This window comes from Rhea americana, unplaced genomic scaffold (genome assembly GCF_003343005.1).
Source record: "Rhea americana isolate MKP2758 unplaced genomic scaffold, rheAme1 scaffold_25, whole genome shotgun sequence".
NCBI classification, from domain to species: Eukaryota; Metazoa; Chordata; class Aves; order Rheiformes; family Rheidae; genus Rhea; species Rhea americana.
This window is the reverse complement of record NW_028186368.1, coordinates 1,573,835-1,587,224: the sequence shown is the minus strand read 5'-3', so window position 1 is coordinate 1,587,224 and position 13,390 is coordinate 1,573,835. Positions and strand designations below refer to the sequence as shown.

General features: G+C 37.5%; 1 protein-coding gene across 6 annotated transcripts in view; it reads left to right on the top strand.

The window, feature by feature from the left end:
• SOBP (sine oculis binding protein homolog) overlaps nt 1–13,390 on the top strand; it is a 115,818-nt gene that overhangs the window by 17,260 nt on the left and 85,168 nt on the right. For all 6 annotated transcript variants that reach the window (XM_085306907.1, XM_085306908.1, XM_085306911.1 and 3 more), the window contains one exon: nt 6,995–7,146. In XM_085306907.1, coding sequence (XP_085163033.1) covers nt 6,995–7,146 — 152 coding nt within the window. The remainder of the gene's footprint in view (nt 1–6,994; nt 7,147–13,390) is intronic.

Sequence of the window (13,390 nt, the reverse complement as noted above, 5' to 3'; positions counted from 1 at the left end):
AAACATCATCTAATTTACACTGATCGTAGGCTTTCTATTGCATGTGTTTTCAAATGTCAGTTGTCASTATGCCTGCCCTACCTAGCTCATTGTTGATGCCTTTTGCTCTCCGTGGAGGGCCAACTGTTTTTTTTTGTGCCAAAAAGAAAATCATAACATCTGCCTATGCACTTTAGTATTGTATATTAAAAATACACAAGGAGCCCCCCCCTCCCCACTAGCTGAAACAGGTCCTTTTTTGTTTACATGCTTAAAATCTGCCTAAATACCAGCTTTCATTTGTATTGTGAATTCAGTTATTACTGACCTATGCATGAGAATATGTCTTACCTACATTTTCTATGCATGAGTTAAGTAGTGGTTCCCCAAAACAATTTTTCRAAAAGAGCTAGGACACTCCACCTTATTGGCAGACTAGTGAACTTCAAGAGACTGACTCTTGAAAGGAAATTCATTATAGAACCCTTGAGACATTTTTAGAACTATGGTTACAACAATCTTTCTGTTGTAAGCCATGTTATARTAACTTTCATAACTTTTTTTCTCAATGTACTTTCTGGACCTTAAATTTGTCACATGCACCATCTATTTAGAGAATCAGTGCTTAAATGCTATCATGAATGGTTCTACAGAAATGATCAGAAGTTTTGTTTTATAATTTGATATTAATCAAATAAAACATCTTGGATGAAAGAAAAATAATTGACACTACTTCTACCTTGCTTGGGAACATCTACCTCAGCAACTGCTTTGGGATGAAAAATCTGAACACATTGTTTTCTTTAGTGGAAAATTAAGGTTTCAGGATTGTCAACAGGGTATCTCAGAATTAACTATTAGGAAATCCTGGCCCATCCCAGTGGAAAGAATGAATACTTATCGCTAATGCTGCAGATGCTACAGTTTATTTAAGATTTAATTTCTTTAAAAAGGAAGTTTCTCAGCTGTTCATTTCAAAGTAGTACTGCAAATTGCTTAGAATTTTAAAGGTATGGGCCAGTGAAATGAGTGCAGTTCCCAGCAAGGGGCAAAAGGGCTAATTAGCAGATTTGTTAAGRTCACCTGAAAAGAATGGGATCCAAACTGCTGTCAGGCATAAGCCAATGTGAAGGGTACAACACAGCAAAGAGGAAAAAGTAGGAAAACACAAGAAAGCAGTAGTAGTAGGGGAACAGCTACTGRTAGCTGTGGTGGAAGGAAACTGAGATGCCAGGAACAGGTGGGCTGTGGAGAGACATCAAGGAGGGACAGGATAAAAAAAAAAATGTTCTCTGAATCGGATTACAGGTACAACCAGAGACAGGGCACAGGTTTCACAGAAACTCATTCAGTCATTCAGTCCAGTGGATGTACCCTCTGAGATACAGATCCCTGCAGCAYTGCAACTGGGTAACTTCAGGAGTAAAATATTTGTCTTGCCAGAACAGTTGAGTATCTCCTGCTGAATTTCTTGAAAGGAAATGGGGAAACTTTGGAGCACCAATCTGAGGATCATTGTAAACTGCGGGATTAGAKCTGTATCTGCATTTAGTTTCACTTGAATTCTTGAAACTACAGTTGAAGTTGAAAATAAGTATCRGTTAATTCAAAATGATATTTGTAGACTACTGCAGCCTTAAAGTTAGTAAACTGAACAGGATTTAATTCCAGAATTTAAGGGATTTTAGGATCATYCTGCTAAACACAAGAGGCCGTGCTGGTTTCCCTAGATAAAGGGGCAGAGCAATACATGATGGATTTACTGTTACATACTCTTTGCCTTCCTTCCTTTTCTCCCCCTCYCCCCCCAATAATGGTTTTATAGAAGAGTGATTAGTCTAAACTGTTATTCACTGGTTTTCAGAGGAACAGTTTTCTGCAGTTCCTTCACCCTAGTTTGAAAGGAAAAAAAATACCAAACATTCTGGTTAATTAAGACCTAAAGAGGCGGTGCAAACTTTTGATGATTAATTGAAGCATGCTTTAGACTGATGCATATTTAGTTATTATAATGTGATAATTTTATCTTGTTATACAAACTGCTCCCTTTGGGAACATGATTTAACACTGTAAACACTCTGTGTTTATTGCATTGTTCATTATGAAAAATACACAGGCTAAAAACCATAAGGAGATGTATCTGAATAGTATCTGCRCAGTGGGTGCTGGGAGTATTTCTTCCAGCTCTAATGAAGCAACCCAGGGGCAAAAGAACACAATATTGGAACTTTCCAAATAACACTTCTTATGAAGAGCCGAGAACTTACAAGAGTAGAGGCTGGAAGTTCAGATCTTATACTGTGTATGAAATAATATGTTTTTCTATTACCTGATATACTTACCAGAAAATGACATATTTTTCTTCAGTTCTACTGAAAACTCTCATGTTACTCTTCAGTTTTTCTATGCCGGTTCTACTTTGTTTTACCTGTATGAGTACCTCTGCTATCTTTCATAAGTGTGATAAACCTGAGAACATGCTAAGCACATTACAAGAGCACGTCATAAGGGTGCAGGCCTGTCTGTAAAATGCAGTTGCTAACAAAAAAAATTTCTTGGTCTAACCATTTGAGAATGATCTGTGCTAAGACTTGCAGACATTCTTTTCCTACTTTACAAATGTGTGTCAGCTTAGCTATGTGAGTCCTGAAGGCGATGGTGAATGGTCTTCATCAACAGAGCTGCTCCAGCAAGTGCTCGCGTGATAGACATGGACGTACTGTTGGAGTGAGCTTAGGTTACTCAAGGGGATTTGCTAAGCTAGACCTACCAGCAACAATTTGCCTGTATAAAATAGGAGCACATTGCTGATGTAGTATATCTGTATAGTTACTATGGAGAAGTTCTTCGCTGGAAGTTAGAAGTTAGAGCTGGAAGTTCTTAGTGCAGACTTTATCTAAAAGTTTAGAAAAAATTCAAGGTAGATAAGCTGTCTCAAACTACTTGATTCAAAATTCTCTCCTTCCCTGCTTTCTTGCTGCTGACTCTTCTTGCTGAGTATTTTAGATACTGGTATTTGATACATTTTCATGCAAAAAGGGCAAGAGTCTGGTAAAGTGATTTTTAAAGAATTTGGCCTTATGAAACAAAGGTCTGTGAAAAAGTGAGAGGAATCTTGGCTTGAATGGAAGATTTGAATTACTGATTTTGGATTGTTCCAGTTTGTGTTTAGCAAGAGAAAGCAATTAAATCGCCAGCCTCTGGCTTTTCTTATTACACACAGTCTTAATGGATTTTTTTTAAGTTATTGCTTCCCACTGCTGTGAATTGTAATGGTAGAAATACATGGGCTATTACTTTTCTGTTAATGTTGCAGTCCTCTTTTTTTTCAGTCACTAAACTTAATACACTGCAATCAAACAACCCTGTTAAATATTTTCACAGCTTCAGCTCAGACCTCTATTGCGACTAGTGTCAGGAAAGCAGGCACATGATCAAGTTTGGACCTTTATCATTGTCCCTAGCTGTCATCCATATATCTTGCTACATAAGCCGTAGAACATAGTTCTGTATCTATCCCAAGTACCAAGAATGGGTACCATTCTCTGCCATTCTTAGCTTCACTTGAAGCTAAAAGAAAGAGATTGGTTTTAGAGCAAATTTTCCTCCCACTGGAGGAAACTGAACTGAAGTTCTTGTTGATAATCAATAGGGAATTAATCACATGATAAAGTTTTTTTTTCTTTCTTTTTCCACCTGATGTATTGCATTATGAGAAGCTGGCATTACATCAAAAGTTTACTTGGGCAAACCTGCACCTGTAAGAGCAGCCATGACTGAAAGGTGGCATTTTAGTGTACTGTGCCAGAAAGCACTTACTTCCAAACCACCTTCTGTAGTACTGCTGTTTCTTGGTTGCTTTGCTTGGCTGTGTTGGTGTAATCCTTTGTAGCGGTGTGTATGAGTCTTTTAAATAGAAGAGACATCTACTTTAATTACTATTATTAGTATTACTATTACTATTAAAGGGGCTATATTGTATTCCGCCATTTTCTTTCCCTCTCTTTCTCCTTTCCGTCCTTCAAAATGATGAACGTTTTGATTAAGGACATTGTTGATGCCTTCCAGGTAGCAGTTCTCTCTTCCTGGAGGTGCAAACTGGAGCTGGGAATGGTTTGTGGACCGTTCTCCGCTGCTTATTGGCTAACAGATCGCTGGACCACAAGTTAAGCAATGCTGCTTCAAAGCATTCCCCCTTTGGTGGTGGCCAAATTCTGCTGCTCAGGGCATGAGAGGACAAGAACATAACAGAATAGATGCCTCTCCTTGTCCCATCCTCTTCTTGCCAGGATGCATATTAAAGGAGGTCTTCAGCCAAATGAGGTAGAATAAGCCTTGCTCTCCTGCACAACCTTGTGCAGCAAAGGGTATAATGTAGATCCTCCACAGCTAAATGGTTGTTGCTGCTGCTGGGATGTTATATAATTGAAAAAAAAAAAACAATTATATGGTCTTTCTCATCATCTAGGGGAGAATTATGTGTGTCTGTTAACAGGGAATTGAATGTTAACTAATATATTTCCCCTCTTAAGCCATGCTTGAAAACACGTGAGAATACCAGTGGCAGTGCTTTGTGCTTCTCCTTAAAAACTGTACTCCAGAAAAGCCTAACTGCTTTGAAAAGAAGTACACCAGCATCTCCTTTGCCAGTGAACTCTCTTCTCAGCTCTATAATTTTCTCTTTTCATTTATGACAGCTATTCTCACCATTAATGAAGACTATTATAAAGRGATCACTGTTAGATCTTCTGTTTTCCAGAGATAAAATACTTCTTATCAGTAGGAGAATATATGTTGCTGTTTTCTGAAACAAGAGGTTGCTGTCTGTTTCCTCTGGTTCACAGGATCTTCTCTTGCCGGGTAAATTCAAAGGGGGCAAATTCAGTCTGTAAGGAATTGGTTTATTATGGTGCAAAAATAGTTGCACCAGGGTGCCTTTTTAAAAGCTTAGTACTTCAAATGGCTCAGGATAAAAATGGTAGGAAGAGCTCTTGAAGTGAGCACTCCAGCCAGGGCTGGTGTGCTGGCTGGTCTGGAGAGAAAACTCTGACAGTACAGTGCAAGAGCAGACTAACACAACTCTGTGCCCCTATGTGTCTGGCTGTCAAATTACAACCAGCTCAGCAGTAGACTTCTTGACCCCTGTAGATGGCCAGTGATAATTTCAGCCAAAGAGTTTTGATTTCCCTTGATATTCAATATATTAAAGCATTTATAATATTGGCAAATCCTACTCTAAAGAGTAAATGATAAAATGCACTAAACACAAATCTATGTTATGACTTAGCCTTAAACATAGGCTTAAAGGTGTACAGCCTGATTAAAACTAAAAGGTCATTTTTTTACACCGTGCAATTTTATTTGTAACTATAAATCATAACACAATTTGTGGAAGGAAAAAAGTTATTAAACTGGCAATATTTATTCCGTTAAGGTGAATAAAATGCAGCACGTAGTTCTGAATTATGATAGCTGGGGAACAGAGCCAAATCACTCTGCTAAAAATTAGTTTGCCAATAATTTTACAGAACGATGACAGCGTAGCTTCAAAAACAAATCCTTTATAGGGAAATGGGATGACTGCATGACAGACTCTCTGAGCTATGAATTCTCCACAGCTCATGGACTCGGAACTGCTTTAACAATTAGTCTTTGGGGATTTTTTTTTCCAGAAGTTAGACAATGGCTGATGTCCATAACTGAAAGGTCATGCTGTGTAATAGACAGGACATAAGAACCAAAGAATTCTGAGTTTTAAGTCAAAAGTTTCTCACTAACTTACTATATTGATCTGTTTAAGAGTCTTAGCTATTCACTATCCCCATCTGTGAAGTGGGGGTAAGAGTAAAGACCACACAAGAACATTGTTAGGACTTTAAGACAAAGAGTGCAATAACATTTCAGTACTGCAGTATTTCTTTTCTTTGAAGTTTCTATTACTCCAGTGTGTTGCCCCCCCTCATGCTAGTTACTCCTACATTCTAAAAGATTTGACATGAGGAGCTGAGCACAACTATAAATTTGAGCAACACAAATTGGCAGCAAAGAATATCACTGGAAAAGGATTTGGAAGTTCCAGGTAGTAGAAGTGATGGAGTCAACCGAAAAGAAAATAATTATGAAATAAAGGAGAGGTATGAGGAACATTGGAAGGGCAGCAAAGAGCAAAGGTGAAGGGAATAGTTTCAATTAGCTAATGGTACCGGGCTGTTAACACAAGTATTCAGAGAAATAAAAATTTCAAACTAGTGTAATAGTACGAAAGATTTTTCATATCAGGAGGCGTACATATCATATTCATAAGACATTTTAGAAGATCTTGAAAGAGACTCAAGAACTCTCTGACCAATAACAATAAAAACTGGCAAATAACCAGGCAATCATTACCACAGTGCTGCGTCTTCCTTCTCGCTCAGCTCTGTTTTTGTGACTACTAAATTCAAATGAAAGCTCCCCACTTTGTACTGGATACTAAATACTAAGTACACTAAATACTTTGTCAGTATTTAGAAACAACACTGAAAAGGGATATTTCCTTTAAAATAGGACTCTTGTTAGAACCCTACTTTGGTGCAGTATCAAGTGTATTTTATCATGAGGCTGCTAAGCAGAATATCTCAGGGGCTTTCCATGAGGGACTGTAAGCAACGAGAACAGAGCAGCAGTAATTATTAAGTCTCTAGCCTTGGTTAATTATTTAATAAATAGTCACATACTCTTAAAAATGTAAAAAGCTCTCAAGACTTCCAAAGCTTTTCAGCAATGCACCATTTTTAAGTTAATAACCTTTTCCAGCCATCTTAGAAGCTCTGCCAATCTACTGAGCCTGGTTGGCACAGGTCACTGGCTGCCTAAGGAACAAGCTGGTAGTCATAAGCTGCACGTTTCCACTCAGAGAGTGAGGAAGTTAGAAATAAGATGAGCTGGCGCTGGTTATATCTAAGACTGAGCATGCAGATGTCTGAGGAAGGTGTTTGCATCTCATGTAAATGTTGTTCTTATATTTCTGTTGTAGAAGATGATGTGTCAAATGTACAAATAATGTGTGCCTGGTGCCAGAAAGTTGGAATCAAGCGCTATTCCCTGAGTATGGGAAGTGAAGTGAAATGCTTCTGCAGTGAGAAGTGCTTTGCAGCTTGCCGAAGAGCATATTTCAAGAGAAACAAGGTAAGAGAAATAAGGATATGAAGATCCATAGACATAGTTTTAATCAGGCCCAGCATGGGTCTTATTTAGCATAAAGTAGAAGCTTGTTTATTGCTTCTCTGTTTCATCTAGTCCCTCGCTTTCTATCTGTATTGTCTGTTGGACTGTCAACCTTTTACTAACCTTGTTTCTTTCAGTTTCCTTCAGCTTGATGCTTAAGTTTTGTGAGAGTCAATGAGTTTAAATAAACAGTAACATAAGAGTCCCAATTTGGCCTCAGCGTCTAAGAATACTTGCTGCGTATACATGGCGAAGAGGAGGAATCACAAAAGCAGAACAGGATATATAGAGGCTGTGTCCTGCATAGACTACAGGGTGGTTATGGAGACTATGTTAGACTTACCCCAGGAGTCCTGTTCAACTGAAGTCAGCGGAAGCTGTATCACTAAGTTCAGTGGCAGTGGGATCATGGCAGTGGGCTTTAGGCTGTTAGGGCCTGAATCTGAGCTCCATCAATGTAGCGGAAATCTTCTCACTGATGCCAGTGAGCTGTAGTTTCAGTCTTTTGAAGCATATCTTTGTTAATAAATTATTGCTGCAAAATTCAGACATCATAGTTTTTGATTTGGGATAAGCAATGTCAGAACATCTAAAGTAGCATGAAAATCCCTCCTACTTTGTTTAAATTTGACTTTGTCTAAAATTAGAATGTAGTCCTAATATTGAATGTCTACAAAAATCGCTGTAATTGCTTTAGTGCCATGCCTGAAAATGCCCTCTAGGTTATTTCAGCAGCTGTTTTCTGCTGCAGAATGTGTGATATGCTATTAAAAAAAAAAAAAAAAAAAAAAAGAAGAAGTAACACTCCAGCACTTTCAATTTTTCTAAAAGTAGCTATGTCCTTTTGGCACTTTTTAGTCCAAGAGGACCACTTTGGTTAGCCTTCATTGTCTTAGAAATATTTATTATTCTTAAAACCCTTTACATTTGGGTTTTCTAAATGATACAATTTACCCTCATGCTATAGAACATTCAAAGTCTGTCAAGTTCAAAAGAATTCAGATCTTCAAATCTGGTATTTTAAATCTCTAGTAATAACAATTAAGTACATACGTATCTTAGATTCAAGATGCACTGTTGTAGCAAATTACCCTCCTTTATGAATTTGGGTCACATCATCCTGCCAAAAAAAAAAAGAAAAAAAAAGTGCCTGAAGAATTAGGTTGCAAAAATCAGTAGAGTGGAATTATAGTTGCAGTCTTTGAGAATCAAGCTCATAATGTCTACTGGAGCAGATAGGCAAGTTAAAGTCATGTGGAATCCTCTGTATAGAGTGGTGTTATACCCTTTTATCTAGAAAAAGTGTGGAGGAGTGAAATAAATTCTTCTTAGGTACTCCTCATTTCAAAGCAAAGAAAGACGCATAAACTGATGCTCAGAACCATGACAGAAAGGTTCCAATATATACGTATATGTGCACAGAGGCATATTTATGCATGTGCAATTCAATATATTTTATGATTTGTAAGATGTTCTAGGGTAACAGGATACAGATAACTGTCAGATGATGTTCCCATGACTTTTAGTCATAAATTTACATGAGTGAGATAGGTCAAAGTAATGGAAGAATTGTCAGTGATCCTAGTTAGGTGGTCATGTGTGCCTAGCATTGATGAGTACCAGATAGTTTAGGCTACCTTTGAATGGTTGGTGAAAGAACAACCAATTCACAAGAGAGTCTTTTTAGTCTATAGCTTAGATCCTGAAATAGGGGGGTTTATATCCCATACTAAAAAATGAAAAAAAAAAAGCATGTTAACATAATGCATAGATATACTTGAGCCTTTTAGTATCCCATGAGTGGCAGAATTCAGTGATAGTTTATGCCTATGAATTCAATCAGTCATACAATAGAAGAAAAAGTTTGCTTTTACTTGTCTTCAATTTTTTTTACTTGTATGCTTTATTGGATATCTCCTTGACCTTGTATTATAAGAAAGGTTGAATTAGTGCATCTCATTACCCTACCTTCCTTTCCTACACCTCTATTAGTTACTTCTGGAAGCTATTCAGCTCTGAGTACTTTCAGCTTCTTATACAGAAAGTTCTCTGTACTATATTTTGGGTGTATCTGAATAATAATAAGTTCCTAATGTAGTAAGTTATTCCTAAATAATAAGTTCCTAATCTTTTAATATGCTATTATATCCCTTTGAAATGTCCTGTTCTTCACTAGAAAGGTCACAAATTTTAAAAAATATGTCCTGTGGGAGAACTTGGCAAAATTTGGCAAAATAACATGTGATTGATGACATGTTCGTTGCTACATTAGATCCCCTTCAAGGTAAATCATCAAGTTACATTTTATTCCCCTTCACCTCTGTGAAATCTGGTACTCTGCAGAATCTAATGCAACTCTCGAAATCTAGAGCTGCCTACTAGCTGTTTAGGGCATTAAATGATCAGASTGGAGAATCCTTAGGAAATGTTGCCATTGAGTTTAGGCAGGTGTAACAGAATGCAGGTGACCCTCATGCTGCTTATTTTGCACTTCACCTGTTGGTAATAGAGCAGAATCTTGAGGAACAAGATCAACGGAACAAGGTCGCAATAATTCAACTGCTGACCTTTAAACTGTTATTACCAGTCCAACAGTGTACCTGTCTTCTCCATGAGTCTAATGTTTATTTATGTATTTGGGAAGTTACGCTATTCTACACTTTCTCATTTTTCAAACAGAGGAGTAAAATAGTCACATTTCACCTGCCTTATGTATATTTTAAACAGCAGACTTCTGCAACAATATAGTGTTGTATTACATTAAATATGTACAGCTGCTGCATTTCAGGGAGCTGATAGGACTTTGTGGTCACTTCATTTAAAGCTTGAATTTCCTAATGGATTGTGTTAAGCAGTCTTCCCTCTCTCCTCCAGATAAGAGATGCTGTAATAAGCACATGTTTAAAATGATAGAATGGTTTGAACAGTAAAGAATAAATCATTGTTAATGTCTCAAAATGGCACTAAGTAATGCTGCAAATTAGACATCTCTGAATGCCAGTTGTTGTGTTCAGAATTAGGATTTTTCTCATCATCCTAGTGAAAAAATCCTTTTCCATACACAGGGTAAATCTACGTGGATACACCCCACGCCCACAAATTCCCAGCTGGGAGAAAGCTTGGCATGAAACCAGCTTCAAGTGCCCTCAGAGGGCAAGAGAAATGCCCCCCAAAATCTCTGGGTAGGTGGGCAATGACTACTCCCACTCTGTAAGTCCTTCCCCAGCCCTCTCATGCAGTAGGTTTAGCAAGAGCAGCAATATGCTGGAATAAGGCAGCACACTGCTACCTCTGCAGTGTCTGAATCCAAGCACTTTAGTTGGAGGTACTTCTCCGTCCTTCATGCCTTCTGTCATAGCACAGTTGTGTCCATTTGTACTCTAGAAATTCTGTGGGTGCATGCTCTGCATCTGTGTATAGCCAGGCTTGTCAGGGAGTTTCATGGCCGAGACTGGGAGTTTTTAAGGAAAACAGACTTGCACAATTGTAAGTTGCTCTTCTCATAAGAAATGCAGATTTTGCCCCAGATATCCTGCAGTCATGACCATTTAAAATTATCTCTATTAGCAAACATGCCTTGCAAGAATAGAAATATATATATTTTGCAGTTATAATGTGTCTCCCCACAGAGTGTTATTTTGTCTAAATTACTAGAAATAAATGAAGAAAAAAAATTATTTTACCCCTTTAGGCAGAGCAAAGTATTTAGATTATATCAGAGTCAGAAAAAAAACCCAACCCTCCCCCCCAACAAAAATAACCCAAATCTGAATTTGTGTTCCTGTTTGGTCTAGTATGCATAGTCAAATGTACATAATGAAGTAGTGCATAATGATAACCTGTTGTACATAATAATACCAATTAAAAGAAACTGTTGCAGGAAAGGGAGTATTTCATACTCATGTTTGTAATTGAATAGATTTAAGATCTGGAGCTGTTCCGATACTCTCTTCCTTAGTATTTAATTTTATAGGCCGACTAATATAAAGTTTAGTACTAAGGAGGCACACGGGCAAAAAGCACTAGACCACCAAGTTTCAGAATATTAAATTTAAAGGGAAATATTGGATTCATAATTGGATCCAGTGAGTTTGAAGCCTAAAAAGATTAATTTTAAAATTAAGTTTATTGAATCAATGAGTCAGAAAACAAATTTATTATGACCTAATGGCCAAACCTAGGATGAGTACTGAATTCATGTAGGTTATATGTGCTGTTCATAGATATATTAAAAACTAACTGGATTGGAACTAACTGCTTGACTGGATTAAGATATTGGAGAGGAAGTGGCTGCCAGGTTGTCAGACAGTACTTGAATTTGCTTCTGCTTTGCTCTGCCTTTCACTCGGAGATGATAGATATTTTTGTTTACAGTGTAATCAAATTTAACTTCTACAAATAAACAAAAAGGCATTAATCAAAAAGTACAAGTAAACTGCTGTTTAGCAACAAGAAAAAGTAAATGGTGATCATTTTTTCTTTCTCCTCCTATGGGACACTGATCTGCAGCACTGTACATGGGTCAATAGCATAGATAGCCAGGTAACTTGATTAGTGGTGGTCCTAATGGACTTAAATGCAGAGAGCAAGGACAGACGTCCTTCATGCTAACATGGCACTATTCTCCAAGACAGAATCTAACTTTACTCTCCCTGCTGTTCCAAGGTGAGAGAAATGGCAAGGTGCATTTCGTTTTCAGTGTTGGAACTCAGTCCTGAAGAAGTTTTATGCATTTTTTTTATCTCGTCTGCATGGCGTGAATGAATCTGAAGAGTGAAACTGGCCCATAAGAAGTGATATGCCTTTATTTAGTAATGCATTCCATTGCATTAGATAATTCCTTCCATTTTCAATTTGTATTTAAAAACAATGAACTGCACATAGCATCATCATAAAGCCTTAGCACTCCTGCCTGAATAGTTTTTCAGTTAATGTATATCGCTACATAATTAATAAGGACATGTATATACAAACACATACTAAAAATTAGGAGTAAATAGAAGCTATCATTCCCCCAAATTATTACTGAGGATTGTCAAAGAAAGTTCTCTTGATTTCAAGCTTAATTATGCTGCCTAACAGTGCATGAGAAATTTGTAACAATCTCCCTGTTAAGTCAATGAGTAATGGCAAAAAAAAAAGTTAGCTTCTCTTTTTTTTCCTTAGGCACATGCAAAATTTAATTTGTAAAATGATCACCATTCATGAAAATTTGGAAAACTGCTTAAAGTGACTTGATGCAAATAATGCCCCTGACRGAAGAAAAAATCTTAGATGTTACCTCTTCCTTCAGATTCTTTTTCTGTAAAAAGTGGAAACATGTGGGACTGTGAACATAAAACTAGTATTTATACTGGAGATTTAACCTGCAGTAATTTGGTATTCAGAAAGGTCAGTGTAGGGCTGGTGGCCTACCTGGTTTGCATGAAATGGTCTGTATTTGGCTTTACAGAGATGTAGAGAAGTGTGAGTGAAGAAACAATTCACAAACTTTCTTCTTTTTATGTGGATTTACATAGAATGCGTGCATATGTATTTACGTGTACATAAGCAGGTGTATGTACATTGCAGCACAAGCCAATTAGCAAAGATTCTTGCTAACGCTCAAAAGTGGAAGGGGAAAGGATGACAAACATCTTTATAGCTATAATTGCTATGTTAGGATATAAACGAGTGCTAATGAATGAATGCAGATGTAACGCTGGGTCTGTAGAGGAAATAGTCTAAGTGGGGGGCACAATGGCTAACTGCTTTGAGGAACTGTCTGGAAAAGGAGGGGGAAGGAAAATATCTTCCCTCAGAGGATGTTTACAAAGTATGTAGAGAGTGGAAGGCCCCAGACAGTGACCAAGAATCTGTAACAGACTCTTAAATATAAAGCAAATCCTGAGTTGTGAGAGAGATGGGTGGCATTAGTTAGAAGGGAGAAGAGTAGGTATCATTGTCTAGCTGTCATCAGCTGACCTTTCTGCTTACTAGGTACTAAAACCAAAATTCCTTGCCTAAACCAGAGCTGAGATTTTCCTATGATTAGAAGAAGCAAATGAAATTCCAAAATTAACCTAGTGAGAGTCAGAATATCTCACTGCTCACCCACACCAAAGCAAAATGTATTAACATTGCTAATGATGAAATGCATCAGCACCTGACTGATGCCACCAATGCCTTAATGAAGGGACCTGGCAAACCAGTGTGCTTGTCAGTT